At 43.6% G+C, this 13,343-nt stretch overlaps 1 protein-coding gene across 4 annotated transcripts in view; it reads left to right on the top strand.

Annotated features, from left to right (window-relative positions):
* The window catches only part of bckdhb (branched chain keto acid dehydrogenase E1 subunit beta), a 231,248-nt gene that overhangs the window by 71,119 nt on the left and 146,786 nt on the right, over positions 1–13,343 (top strand). For all 4 annotated transcript variants that reach the window (XM_069887393.1, XM_069887391.1, XM_069887392.1 and 1 more), the window contains exon 6: positions 9,307–9,415. In XM_069887393.1, the coding sequence (XP_069743494.1) occupies positions 9,307–9,415 (109 nt within the window). The remainder of the gene's footprint in view (positions 1–9,306; positions 9,416–13,343) is intronic.

Raw genomic sequence — 13,343 nt, 5'->3', positions numbered from 1 at the left:
AGTGTAACTGCAACGGCCTTCTGCTCTGTGTGGCTTCTGTGCCACCCTGTTCCGCCTGCCCACACGTATGAAGACGTCATGGATGCACCCACACTTGAGGCACTGGCATCTTATTGACTACATCATCAACAGGAAGAGGGATAGGATGGATGTCAGAGTGACAAGAGCCATGATTATTGTTTGACTACATCATCTTTGTCTACTTCATTAACTGGCACTACAATTTTATTAGCAGAAACTAATGGTATAATAATAAAAGATAATGGGTGCATACACAGTTATACTCAAGGGGAATGTCTTTAATGGTAGAGATAATACACGGCCAATGTCAGTAAAGCAAGGCTAGGCAAGAGGAAGTCTGACAGCTCAGCAGAGATTCACCACAGTCTCCCCCCCAGCAGAAGAAGGGTTAAAATCAAAGAGACAGCTGCTAGGTAAAATTTTAGCAGGCAGGCAATTTACTGCAAGCGCAATACATTAACAAAATATATGGCATTGAGAATTCATTATAAAATTCATCCTGGAGCTGCAGGAATGGAAGACAACTGTGAAAAGGAGGAACCTTCAGACGAGCCGACTTAATCGACTTCAAGTGACGGCGAGGTCAGATCAACACAAAGATCCCCTGTGATAGCCCAATTGACTGTAAAGCTTGGGTGATGTTACAGACTGGAACGGTCGACTATGAAGGGGAGGTGAATGGTGAGACTCTCGATTGCTTAATAGACTCAGGGAGTACTGACAGCTACATCCATGAGAAGGTTGCCAAAGCCTTAAATTTGCAGAGATATCCAGCAAACCGAAAGATATCGATGGCTTGTAGTGAACTTACAAAAGCTGTATGGGACAAGTGTAAAGTTACTTTGAACTTGTAGGGACATTGCCTTGCTGATGTTTGGCTTTTTGTAATCCCTGATCTCTGCGCTCCTGTGTTACTGGGGTTGGATATTCAATCTCAGAAGAAAACTGTAGTGTTAAATTTCGATGGGCCACTACCCACAGTTAGCATCTCCCGCACTAGTTTCTGTGGTCTGTCCACACTAAAGATCAAAGCTCCCTCCCTGTTCAGTAATCTGTCTCCCGAGTGTTGACCGATTGCCACTAAGAGCCGTTCTTACAGCAAAGAAGATCGTGAGTTTATTAAAGCTGAGACCCGGAGATTGCTTAAAGAGGGGGTGATTGAACCCAGTAAGAGTCTGTGGCGAGCCCAGGTGGTAGTTGTGAAAAATCACATTAAGAAATGACTAGCTATTGACTACAGCCAGACAATCAACCATTACACTAACTTGGATGCCTACCCCCTGCCACGCATCAATGAAATGATTAATCAGATAGCGCAATACAGGATGTACATGACTATTGACCTCAAGGCAGCTTACCACCAAATCCCCATTAAAAAAAGAGAATGACCCTATATGGCCTTTGAGGCTGATGGGGGGAGTGGGGGGCGTGGTTATACCAGTTTAAAAGGGTACCTTTTGGAGTCACTAACGGTATGTCAGTGATTCAGAGGGAGATGGATAAGATTGTTACAATGTATGAGTTACAGGCTATGTTTCCCTATCTGGATAATGTCACTATCTGTGGGGAAAACACAGGCTGAACATGATAACAACTTAAAAAAATTCCTAGCAACAGCTAAAGAACTCAACCTTACATTCAACGAGGGCAAATGTGTTTTCAACACAACAGAGCTACCCATTCTTTGTTATATTGTTCGCGAGGGTGAAATCCGCTCAACTCCTGAAAAAATGCCTCCTCTTAAGAAGTTACCACCCCCAGACTCAGCAAAAGCCCTTAAAAGGTGTATGGGATTCTTTTCCTACTACTGCAAATGGGTATGTGACTACGCTACGAAAGCACACCCTCTGTTTGACACAAAATCTTTCCCTCTCTCTCCAACAGCTTTGAAAGCTTTCAAGAGAATTAAAGCTGATATTGCCAAGGCTGCACTCTCGTCCATTAATGAGGATGTCCCATTCCAAGTGGAATGCCTCAGATTGTGCTTTGGCAGGAACCCTTAATCAAAAAAGCAGACCGGTGGCACTCCTCCTGCACGTTACATGGACCTGAACTTAAACATCCTGCCATTGAAAAAGAAGCCCAGGCCATCAATGAAGCTGTTTGCTACTGGAGACACTTATTAGCTGGCAGAAAATTTACCCTGATCACTGATTAGAAATCTGTAGCCTACATGTTTAGTACTAAACACAAAAGTAAAATCAAAAATGATAAGATGGCACGCTGGCGAATAGAACTCTCAATTTACAATTATGAGATCCATTACAGACCTGGCAGGTTAAATGATCCCTCTGACACATTGTCACGATCTGCTGCTGGTGCTCAGCTTGAGGGACTAAAGGAGATCCACAGCACACTGTGCTACCCAGGGGTCACAAGATTCTTCCACTACATAAGTGCTAACAACCTTCCTTACTCCCTGGAAGAAGTCAGAAAACTGACTAAAAGCTGTCCTGTTTGCACAGAATGCAAACCGCAGTACTTTAAAGTTCCCAAGGCCACTCTCGTCAAGACAACCCGACCTTTTGAGAGGATCAGCTTAGATTTTAAAGGGCCGTTACCTTCCAACAACAAAAATGTATTTTTCCTTACTGTAATCGATGAATATTCAAGGTTTCCCTTCGCGATACCCTGCCCTGACATCTCAATGGCGTCTGTCATTAAGGCACTTGACAGAATTTTCAGCATTTTTGGTTTTCCCAGTTACATTCATACAGACAGAGGCTCAGCATTCATGAGCACTGAGCTGCGCCAAACCCTGTTATGCAAGGGGATTACTACCAGCTGCACCACGAGCTACAACCCACAGGGCAATGGGCAGGTCGAAAGGGCTAACGCCACAGTCTGGAAGACTGTTAACCTTGCATTAAAGACACATGTTACCCTGTTACCCTGCTGCCTGAGTCGCTACATTCTATTCAGTCTTTACTGTGTACTGCAACAAATCAAACACCTCATGAATGTATGTTTGCATTTCCTAGGAAATCAGGAACTGTGATGGACTGGCCAGCCTGTCTTATCTGAGCCTGGAACCGTACTGCTGAAGAGCCACGCTCGGACGCTCTAGTCCAACCAGTTCAACTTCTGCACACTAACCCCAATTATGCCCGGGTTAAATTCCCAGATGGGAGCACAGACACTGTACCCCTAAGAGATCTGGCCCCGCCTCATTCACCCCTACTTGGAGTGATCCTGAGATGTTGGACTCACCCCCCAGCCTGTGATCCCTAGTAAGCATTCAAATGGCCATGCTGAGCCCCCACTGCCTCACGCTGGCGATTCTTGAGCGGGTCCAGAAGTCCAACCTTCTCACACTACAGACCAGGGAACTGTATCAACACCGCCAGCTCCCAAGGTTGCAAAGCCTGCACTTGTTCCAATTAGAAAGTCCACTCGAATTCGTAAAGAACCCGAGTGGCTCCAGTATTCATAAACATCTAATTTTTTCCGATTGCTCTGCTAGATACTGGCGTTGTTTTGGCTGTCAGTGAATTCTCAATGCCATTTATTTTTTTAATGTATTGCGCTTGCAGTAAATTGCCTGCCTGCTAAAATTTTACCTAGCAGCTGTCCCTTTGATTTTAACACTTCTTCTGCCGGGGGGAGACTGGTGAATCTCTGCTGAGCTTGTCAGTCTTCCTCTTGCCTAGCCTTGCTTTACTGACATTGGCCGTGTATTAACCCTGCCATTAAAGACACTCCCCTTGGGTATAACTGTGTATGCACCCATTGTCTTTCATTATTGTGCCATTAGTTTCTGCTGATAAAAGCCATGATTATTGTTTGACTTTTCTTTGGCTTGGCTTCGCGGACGAAGATTTATGGAGGGGGTAAAAGTCCACGTCAGCTGCAGGCTCGTTTGTGGCTGACAAGTCCGATGCGGGACAGGCAGACACGGTTGCAGCGGCTGCAGGGGAAAATTGGTTGGTTGGGGTTGGGTGTTGGGTTTTTCCTCCTTTGCCTTTTGTCAGTGAGGTGGGCTCTGCGGTCTTCTTCAAAGGAGGTTGCTGCCCGCCAAACTGTGAGGCGCCAAGATGCACGGTTTGAGGCGATATCAGTCCACTGGCGGTGGTCAATGTGGCAGGCACCAAGAGATTTCTTTAGGCAGTCCTTGTACCTTTTCTTTGGTGCACCTCTGTCACGGTGGCCAGTGGAGAGCTCGCCATATAACACTACATTGCTTTTGTCTACTTCATTAACTGGCACTACATCTCCCCACAGTAAATGAAGTCAGGAAGGCAGTGAAGCAACTCTCCTGTGGCAAAACGCCAGGACCTGATGCAATCTCTGCTGAGGTATACAAAGCAGGGGTCTCCGTCATGATGCAAAAGCTGACTGTACTCTTCCAGTCCACGTGGAAAAAGGGACAGATCCCGTCACAGCTGAAAGATACCAGCATAGTCCACATCTACAAGAGGAAAGGCAACTGCCAGTCTTGCGACAACCACTGAGGCTTCTCCCTCTTGTCCATTGTGGGGAAGATTCTGGCCCGCATCCTGCTCAAACTGCCTTCTCCAACATCTTGAGCAATGTCTAATCCCAGAAAGCCAGTGCAGCTTCCGTGCTGAATGTGGAACCACGGACGTGAATTTTGCTGCGCGCCAACTCCAGGAAAAATGCAAGGAGCAACACAGCGACCTCTTTGTAACCTTTGTTGATTTAACCAAGGCTTTCGATACGGTCAGCAGAGAAGGTTTGTGGAAGATCATGGAGAAGTTTGGCTGCCTCAGCAAGTTCATCACAATCGTCCGGCAGTTCCACAATGGTATGACGGTGAAAGTTCTGGATGACAACGACGAGTCGGAGGCTTTTCCAGTGACAAATGGCATCAAACAAGGCTGCATTCTTGCCGCGACTCTGTCCAGTATGGTATTCTCTGCCATGCTGACAGATGCCTTCCATAACTATGAAGAAGGAATCCATGTCAGGTACAGGACTGACGGCAGGTTGTTCAACCTCGGGTACCTGCAGGCAGTTACAAAGGTGCAAGAGTCTGTCATCAGAGACTTCCTGTTTACTGATGACTGTGCACTCAATGCCAGCACAGAGCAGAAGATACAGCGTGAAATGGACTGCTTCTCACAAGCCTACGCCAACTTTGGTCTCACTATCAGCACCAAAAAAGCCAGTTATGTACCAGCCTGCCCCAGGAAAACCATACCAGGAGCCGCGCATCACAGTGAAGGGCCAGAACCTCCAGGTAGTTGACAACTTCACCTACCTAGGCAGCATACTCTCTTGCGCAGTGAACATAGACGCTGAGGTCAACAACAGGATTTCCAAAGCCAGCGCCACCTTTGGGAGACTCTGTGAGATCGTCTGGGAGTGGAGAGGACTCAGCCTTACAACCAAGCTGAAGGTCAACTGTGTAGTGGTCCTTAACCACCCTCCTTTACACCAGCGAGACCTGGACTGTACAGCAGACACGCCAAACAGCTCAACCACTTTCACCTGAGCTGCCTCCTCAGACTCAGGTGGCAGGACAAAGTCCCCGACGGAAATCCTGGAACGTGCTGGGCTCTGCAGCGACTACACCCTCCTGCTGAAAGCTCAAGCCAGGTGGGCTGGACATGGTCAGAATACCAGACAGTCGATTACCTAAGCAGCTGCTGTACTGAGAACTGTGTCAGGTCAAGCGCTCAGTTGGGGGACAGAAGAAACGTTACAAAGACTGCCTCAAAGCTTACTTCAAAGGCCTGGGTGTCGGCATCAACACATGGGAGATGCTTGCCCTCAACCTTCCAGCTTGGCACAGCAAGATCACCACAGGAGCCTGTGCAACTGAAGTCAGGTGCATCATCGAGGCGCAACGAAAGCGTGCTGTGTGCAAGGCCCGAGCAGCATCCACTGCTAGGACAGCACCCTCCCACTTGTGTCCCAAATATTGGCGAGCCTTCAGGGACTGGATTGGCCTCACCAGTCACCTCCGGATCCACAGCCTCCAATCTTCCATTTGACTTTGAAGCGATGGTCAACTCCGACTACGAAGGACGAACAACAACACCTGGAAAGAGGGCATGTACCGTTTGAATGAGGGAGCAGGACAGGGCATCTGCCACCACATTATTCTTACCGGAGATATTGTTAATCCTGGTTGAAAACTTGGATATGTAAGATAGGTGGCATTGCTGGTGGGCTGACCAGGTATCTGATGCTTTCGCAAAGGCGAACATTAGCGGTTTGTGGTCAGTAAAAACATAAAGTCCCTGCCTTCCAAAAAATATCGGAAGTATCTGACCGCTAGGTACAGCGCCAGCAGTTCCCTATCGAATATGCTATATTTCGTTTCCAGAGGGTGGATGTGACTACTTAAAAATGCTAGAGACTTCCATTGTCCATTGTGCACTGTTCCAAGACCCCGCCTACTACCACGTTAGACGTGTCTGTTGTCAAGTCGGATGGTGCATTCATTTGTGGATGGACCAGCGATGTTGCCTTCACTAGGGTGTCTTTGATCTGCTGGAATGCTACCGTTGTCTCCTTTGCCCACTTGAGTTCTTTGGCACCGCTCGACATGAAATCAAAGAGGGATTTCATAATATGAGCTGCAGAAGGTAGAAGGCGGTGATAGAAATTGACCATCCCCACGAATTCTTGGATTCCTTTAATCGTATCTGGCCTTGGGAATTTGAGGATGGCTTTCACCTTGCTGGGCAATGGAACGACACTCTGGTTGCTGATCTGATGTCTCAAGAATTAGATAGGGCTGCCAGAATTTGCACTTGGCAGGGTTCACAGTTAGCCCAAACTCCTGTAGGCTGTGGCAGAGTAAACACAAATGCTGCAGGTGCTCTTTGTGGGAGTGGCTGGTGACAAGTATGTTCCAAGTATACGAAAAGGAAGTCCATGCTATGCCCCACTGTGTCCATTAGTCGCTGGAATGTTTACAACATTTTGAGCCGAAAAGGCATTCACAAAAATTCGAAGAGGCTGAACGGTGTTACAATGGCGGTCTTGGGCACATTCTCCGGGTTTACATACCAATTCAATTTTAGAAAATAGCCTGGCCCCATGAAGATTAGCTGTAAAGTCCTGTATATGGGGCACAGGGTAGCAGTTTGCAGTGGTAATGTCATTGAAACACCTATAATCCCCACAAGGTCTCCAGCTTCCCGTGGTTTTGGCATCATATGTAATGTGGAAGCCTACAGGCTATCAGATGTGTGTTTGATTCCAAGTTCCTCCATTTTGTGAAACTCTTGCTTTGCAAGCCGCATCTTGTCGGGCGGCAGGCATCGGGCTGGGGTTTATAGGGGATGTCCTTGGGTGAGGATGTGGTGTGCGATGCCATGTTTGGGTGTGGCGGTGAAGAAACTCCCCAAGAAATTTGGTGAATTTGTTGTTCAAGTACTGCACGAAGTCTAGGTGAGGGGCAGGTTGTTTGGCTTTTCTAAGGTGGAGAGTCTGGAGTGTTGTGGTGCCCGTTTAAGTCCACCATCAGTGAGTGGGGTCTGAGGAAGTTGGCATCCAGCAACAGCCAGGACACAGCAGCAAGAATGAAGTTCCATGTGAACTTATTGTCGTCGAATTTCAAAGGTATAGTCCGTGTGCCGTACATATGAATCAAACTGTTATTCACTGCAGTGAACGCCAGACCCACACTCCTGGTACGAGTATCAAAGTCCGAAGGAGGAAGGACACTAATCTCCACATCTGTGTCAACTAGAAATTTGCACTGGAAGAGTTCCTCCCAGATGTAAAATAGGCTGTTATGGTGGCCAGCCACTGCAGCCATTAGCGATGACTGGCCATGCGTTTTCCCAGAAAAGTGCAAGGGGTGGTGGGGGTCGGCAGCGGCGAGTTGAATAACCCTGGCGTTGATAGTAAAAACACCAGCTGGTTGTCACAGAGCCATGCTTGTCTGGTGAAATTATATGCCCTCATCGTCGTTACTCATGGAGCCTGTGTCTTTGTGTGTGATGCAGCACTAATTTCTGTGGGCCTTGTGCCTTGCTGTTTAGTGAGCCATAGAATATCTGCACGAGCGGCCACTGTACGAGGATTATTAAAGTCCTAGTCAGACAATATGAGGCGGATGTCTTCTGGCATATGCTCTAAAAACAACTGTTCTAAAAACAAGAGCAAGCAAGGGCTATGGCTGTATGCCAGTGCCAACATGTCGTCCATTAACTCTGAATGGGTGTGGTTCCCCAGTAATCGATATGGAGAAACCATGCAGCTTGATTGTTCTGTGAGAGACCATAAATCCCAGAGAACGAGATATTTTAGGGCTTTGTACTTGCTGAGAACTGGTGGGTCCTGAAGGAAATCCACTACTTGACCAGCCATGTCCTGGTCGTGGACGCTTACCACATGATAGTACTTAATGACATCCACTTCTATCTTGTAAATGTGGAACTGTGGCTCAGTCTGTCCAAACCAAACTTCAGGTTGAGTGGTCCAAAAGACAAGCAGTTTGAGGGAAACTGCTGCGTTGTCCACGTTGGGTCCAAAATCTGTTTGGGCCCGTCGGAGTCACCAATGTAGCAACTGTGTCACAGTGCAAAATGAAGTACGAGAAAATGATCAGATATAGTCTGAGTTCAGTAAAAGTAATTTTACTCAAAAAGTCACATGCAGCTTAATAAAACCTTGCGCGTTACAAATGATGTCATCGCATTGTGACGTCATGACATCACTCGGAACTTCCCGAGCAAGTGCCACCAATTACACTTTCCTGTGATTATTATTGAAAGCTGCTTAATTGTTTTCAACGTGATAGTAGAAACATTTTTTATAATTTTCACAAGCTAGTTACCAACTCAATACTTTTTGCAATATGGTACTGTTGGCAGTATGAAAATCATGTGATTTCTGCATTCTTCAGCCTTGATCTCCCAAACATGATAATGAAGAAATAAACTATGTGTAAGTCCTACATTTAAACTCCATCAAGAATAAAGTTGCTCTTTTCCCTTCTAGAATATCATATCATATATCCTTTTCATATGTTTATTGAAGGTGGCAAGCCATTGGGACTATTTCAAAAATAAACACATCGTGTTTTTAATGTTCTGTTTTTTTGTTTTCATTGTTTCTTAATATCAAAATAATTCTTGTGAAATGTTCCATAATTTAATTGGAGTTTAAAGCAACGTGTTGTATCCATATTACTGAGGATTGGGTGTTTAGCAAAAGTATTTCCATTTAGAAGTCTTGAATCTTACCTGGAAGACGATTGCCCTCAACCTTCCAGCTTGGCACAGCAAGATCACCACAGGTGATCTTAGTAGGCAAGTTGATCATACGGTTGAAAGATTTCTGAATATAATTTTTCTTTTATAGGTGGTTGTTCCAAGAAGCCCCATCCAGGCCAAGGGATTATTGCTATCGTGCATAGAGGATAAAAATCCTTGCATCTTCTTTGAACCTAAAATTCTATACAGAGCTGCTGGTAAGTTTTCAGTTCTGGCATTTTCTAAGACTTGTTGGACTATAACCGCACATAACTTTTGCACGGACTGATTTTATTAGAATGAGTGAAAACAACATATGCTGAGAAATTCATGATATCTACTTTAGTGGAAAATGGAATTATATTATTTGGCAGAGCTTAAATCCATATATTTAAGTTAGCTTTTTAACTTTTTACTTTTTGGTTCCAATAAGAACAGTAAGAATTCATTTATAGTGCACGTAAAAAACCAATCATTATTTTATTAACAACATTATCTTAACACCTAATATTTTTTCCTAATCTGAGTAGGATTTAAAACTCCTTAGTGGTTTATAAGAAATAATGCAAGGAAAAATGTGCAAAATAATCAAATTGCTTTCAATCCATGATTCATAGCTTGCTCTTCCAAAAATACTGAAAATGTGTGAAATGAAGAACAAAATTCCTCAGAGGAATAAAATATCAGTATTGATTTCTCTCTGTTTCTGAAAAATCCAATACCAATTAGATATCCACAGACTCTGCCACACAGTGGAGCCAGTGGCACTTGGTGAAGCGGATGAGTAGTTGGGAGTAAGTGTGGTCTTGCAGTTTTTACATTGAGACTCAACATGCTTTATGGCTTCCTGGGGACTCATTCTTCATTTTGAGCTGCACAGACCTAGGGGTTGGTGAGGTTGGGAGATGATAGGTGGAGAGGGGAGGAGGATCGCAGGAAGGGAGGGCGGAAGGAGTCTAGGCGAGGTGGAGAGAGAAAGGAAGTAGGAACTGGAATAATTAGTTAAAGGTGGGCAGGGTAGGGGGGAAAGGCAAGCTGGTTAGTGGAATGCAGTGAACTCAATGTTCATGCCCTGACCAACACCCCCCCCCCCCATCCCTTCCCACTTCTGTTTGGACAACGCTCATGTTCCCCCACACCTTGATGAAGGGCTCAAGCCTGAAATGTTGGTGATGTATCTTTACCTTTGCTACATAAAGGCACTGTTTGACCTGCTGAGTTTCTCCAACATTTGTGTGTTTTTTCCTTGAAGTGTTATCTCTGTCCACCCACAGATCTGTTGCTGTCATGGAGTGTGATGTTGATTGCTTGTTTTTTGTGTGTGAAATCTGGCACGTGCATCATATGGTTCACCTGTCAGAGCTGGATATGCAGGATCAGAGCTCTAATGATATGAATCTTGTTTACTTTGCCAATAGATTTGGAGGATTTTGTAGATGCAGCATTGGTAATGCATTGAGATGCCTACTGTAGGTTGTTCATTTCTCATATCATTGAGGAACCCGAAATGATTTGGAGCTCAGCACCTTGGTCTTGATGTGTGATGTTGATTTTAAGGATTTGGTCTTGAAACATTCTTTTCCTTAAAAGGAAAAAGCCCTGATGATGCAGTGGAAACAAGGATTTTTTACATTGCTGTCTATTTTCATTGAGGGATGACCCCTGAGAGATGTAGGGAATATGGTCATAGTTCTTTTTCACTACATTTCTACGACTTCCCCCTTCCTCCGATGTAACAGACAAACGCGTGTGCTTATATCGCGTGTTCGCTAATGATGCTAGTGCTGAGGGTTGGGGGGGGCACAATAACTCTTTTGGGAGGGGCAATGCCCATGAATCCCCCCCACCCCTTGGTGCCAGCTGTGCATATGTGGAAGGATGAGTGTAGTGGTATATGGGCCAAAAGCAGGCAAATAGGAATAGCTTAGATAAACAACTTGGTCAGCTGAAGAGTCTGTTTCCATACTATAAAATCCTTGACTTTGTATGGAAAGCAATCCACATTTTCCAGGGAGCTGTTGTGGATCTTTATTTTGTGGGTGGAGTTGTGCAATAGGTTGATTATTGACATTTGTTTTCAGATGTTTAGTGTTTTGCCCATTTCTGAAAATAAGTCATTGATGATATGGAACTTAGCTTCCCAATGGTACATTCAATGGTATAATGGTATTATCTGTTTATAATTGATGTCTGAGTTTGAGATGATCTTGGTTCAGGGTAGCGATCACAATGATTGCAATGACCTATCCATCTGCAGATTAACTCCTCCAGCAAGAAGATTGTTAGTGAAGTACAGCATTCAGTCATAAAGATTGTGAAGAGGTTTCTGTGCAATTATGCAGCACTGCTTATCTCAACAATAGAATTGAGTTTGTGCTGGAGCCCTTGGTGGAATCACAACTTGCATGTTATTTTAAGGTAGATGTGGAATTTCTGTGGACAACCAAATTTTAGGAAGATTATGGAACCAGATATTGAATTTTTTGGTGATGCTATCACTGGGAGCACCTACATAAAGAAGAGATGTATGTTATTGATAGATCACTGGGGACAATATGGGGTAAATATTTGGAAGAAGCAATAAAAGTAATTGCAGTGAATTATCTACTTACGATTTGGAAAGGTAGGAGTGGACCCAAATGAATAAAATAGTGCTGAATTGGATAATGTAAGTCTTGGAGGATAATGATGTAATGAACCATGTTAATGTTTATAGACAGTTTGAAAAAGGTGGCCTGATAATCCCCTGGCCGTATCCCAAAAATTGTTTTTGGTCGAGGCTGCTTTAATGTGATAGAAATGTGAATGAAATAGTTCATAATTAAATTGTGGGAAAAATGGACAAGTTGGGCCAAATAACCTGTTTCTGTGCTGTATGCCTCAATTACTTCAATTTGGAGGAGATGTTTCAAATTCAAGATATTTAGACAGTATTAGGAGGTTAGAGATGAAGTACAATTTATGGCAACTGAGGGGTTGTAACATTCTTTTAGAGAATTTTAATAATAAGAATAGAGTAGGCCTTTTCACTCAGTTTCTACTACACCTTTTTATGAGATTATTTTCAGAGAGAGAGTTAACATTTCAGGTTAGTATACCTTTGTAATTACTGTGTCTATCTAAGAAGATTATCAGATTATTGCTCTCTATCTGCATTTATTGCTCACAAATATGTACAGTTTTGGAGGCATAGTTTATAGTTTCACTACCTCACAACTCCAATGATCCAGATTCATTTCTGATCTTGGTTGCTGTCTGAGTGCAGTTTGCACATTCTCTCTGTGGTTGAGTAGGCTTCCTCTTTTTGCTACATTTTTCTCTCATATGCCAAAGACCTGGTGGTTGATATTAATTGGCCACTGCAAAATACAGCCATTACTGAATATTCAGTGGGAGAAACTACCGTGGAAGTTTATTACAAATTTTTGTTGAATAAAAGCTGCTACTGATGGGTTCATTACATTTGTAACCGAGTACGTATTTTTTTAAGCTGTATTTGTACATTCTGTTCCTTTACCTCAAATATGCATTTTATAGATCTCCAGGAAGGATGCCAGTTCAAGCCACATGATGCTAAAATTCATGAACAACTTTCTTTTTGTAGCATTTGAACTACCTTGCTTCAACTCAGCATGTAAATCGACAGATTAAACCTAAAATGATTGGTTTCAGTTAATAATTAGTATTTTTTTTCCAGGAACATTTTCTGTATTCAGAATCTAATATATGGTAATTGGTGTGTTATTTTCCCTCCGGGATAGAATATTCATTTATAGGCAAAAATATTTGAATATTGTCCTTCACAGGCAATAAATTTGGATACATTTGAAACAAATATGTTTGGTCCAAATTTAAGATCAAGTAATGTGAATGGTCATGGAATTCTATTAACAGTTACCTGGTATTATGTTTACAGAGTAGGTAAATAAATAATGGTGGTGAAATAGAAAAATACTCTGTGCATCTCTCATGCTTTATGCAGACAGTTTTGCAAGAAAATTGCCCATGAAAGAAAATCAATGGTTTTTGGAACTCAACCACTGCAGTTTTTGACTGATATGCTGGATATGCAAAATATAGAACACTAGCAAAAATTCACATAAATTGAGTATACCAATGTTGTATAATACTTAAGGAGAACTTTTA

The sequence above is a fragment of the Narcine bancroftii genome, chromosome 6 (genome assembly GCF_036971445.1).
Source record: "Narcine bancroftii isolate sNarBan1 chromosome 6, sNarBan1.hap1, whole genome shotgun sequence".
In the NCBI taxonomy this organism is placed as follows: domain Eukaryota; kingdom Metazoa; phylum Chordata; class Chondrichthyes; order Torpediniformes; family Narcinidae; genus Narcine; species Narcine bancroftii.
The sequence above is the reverse complement of the archived record's forward strand: the minus strand, read 5'-3'. Positions and strand labels throughout refer to the sequence as shown.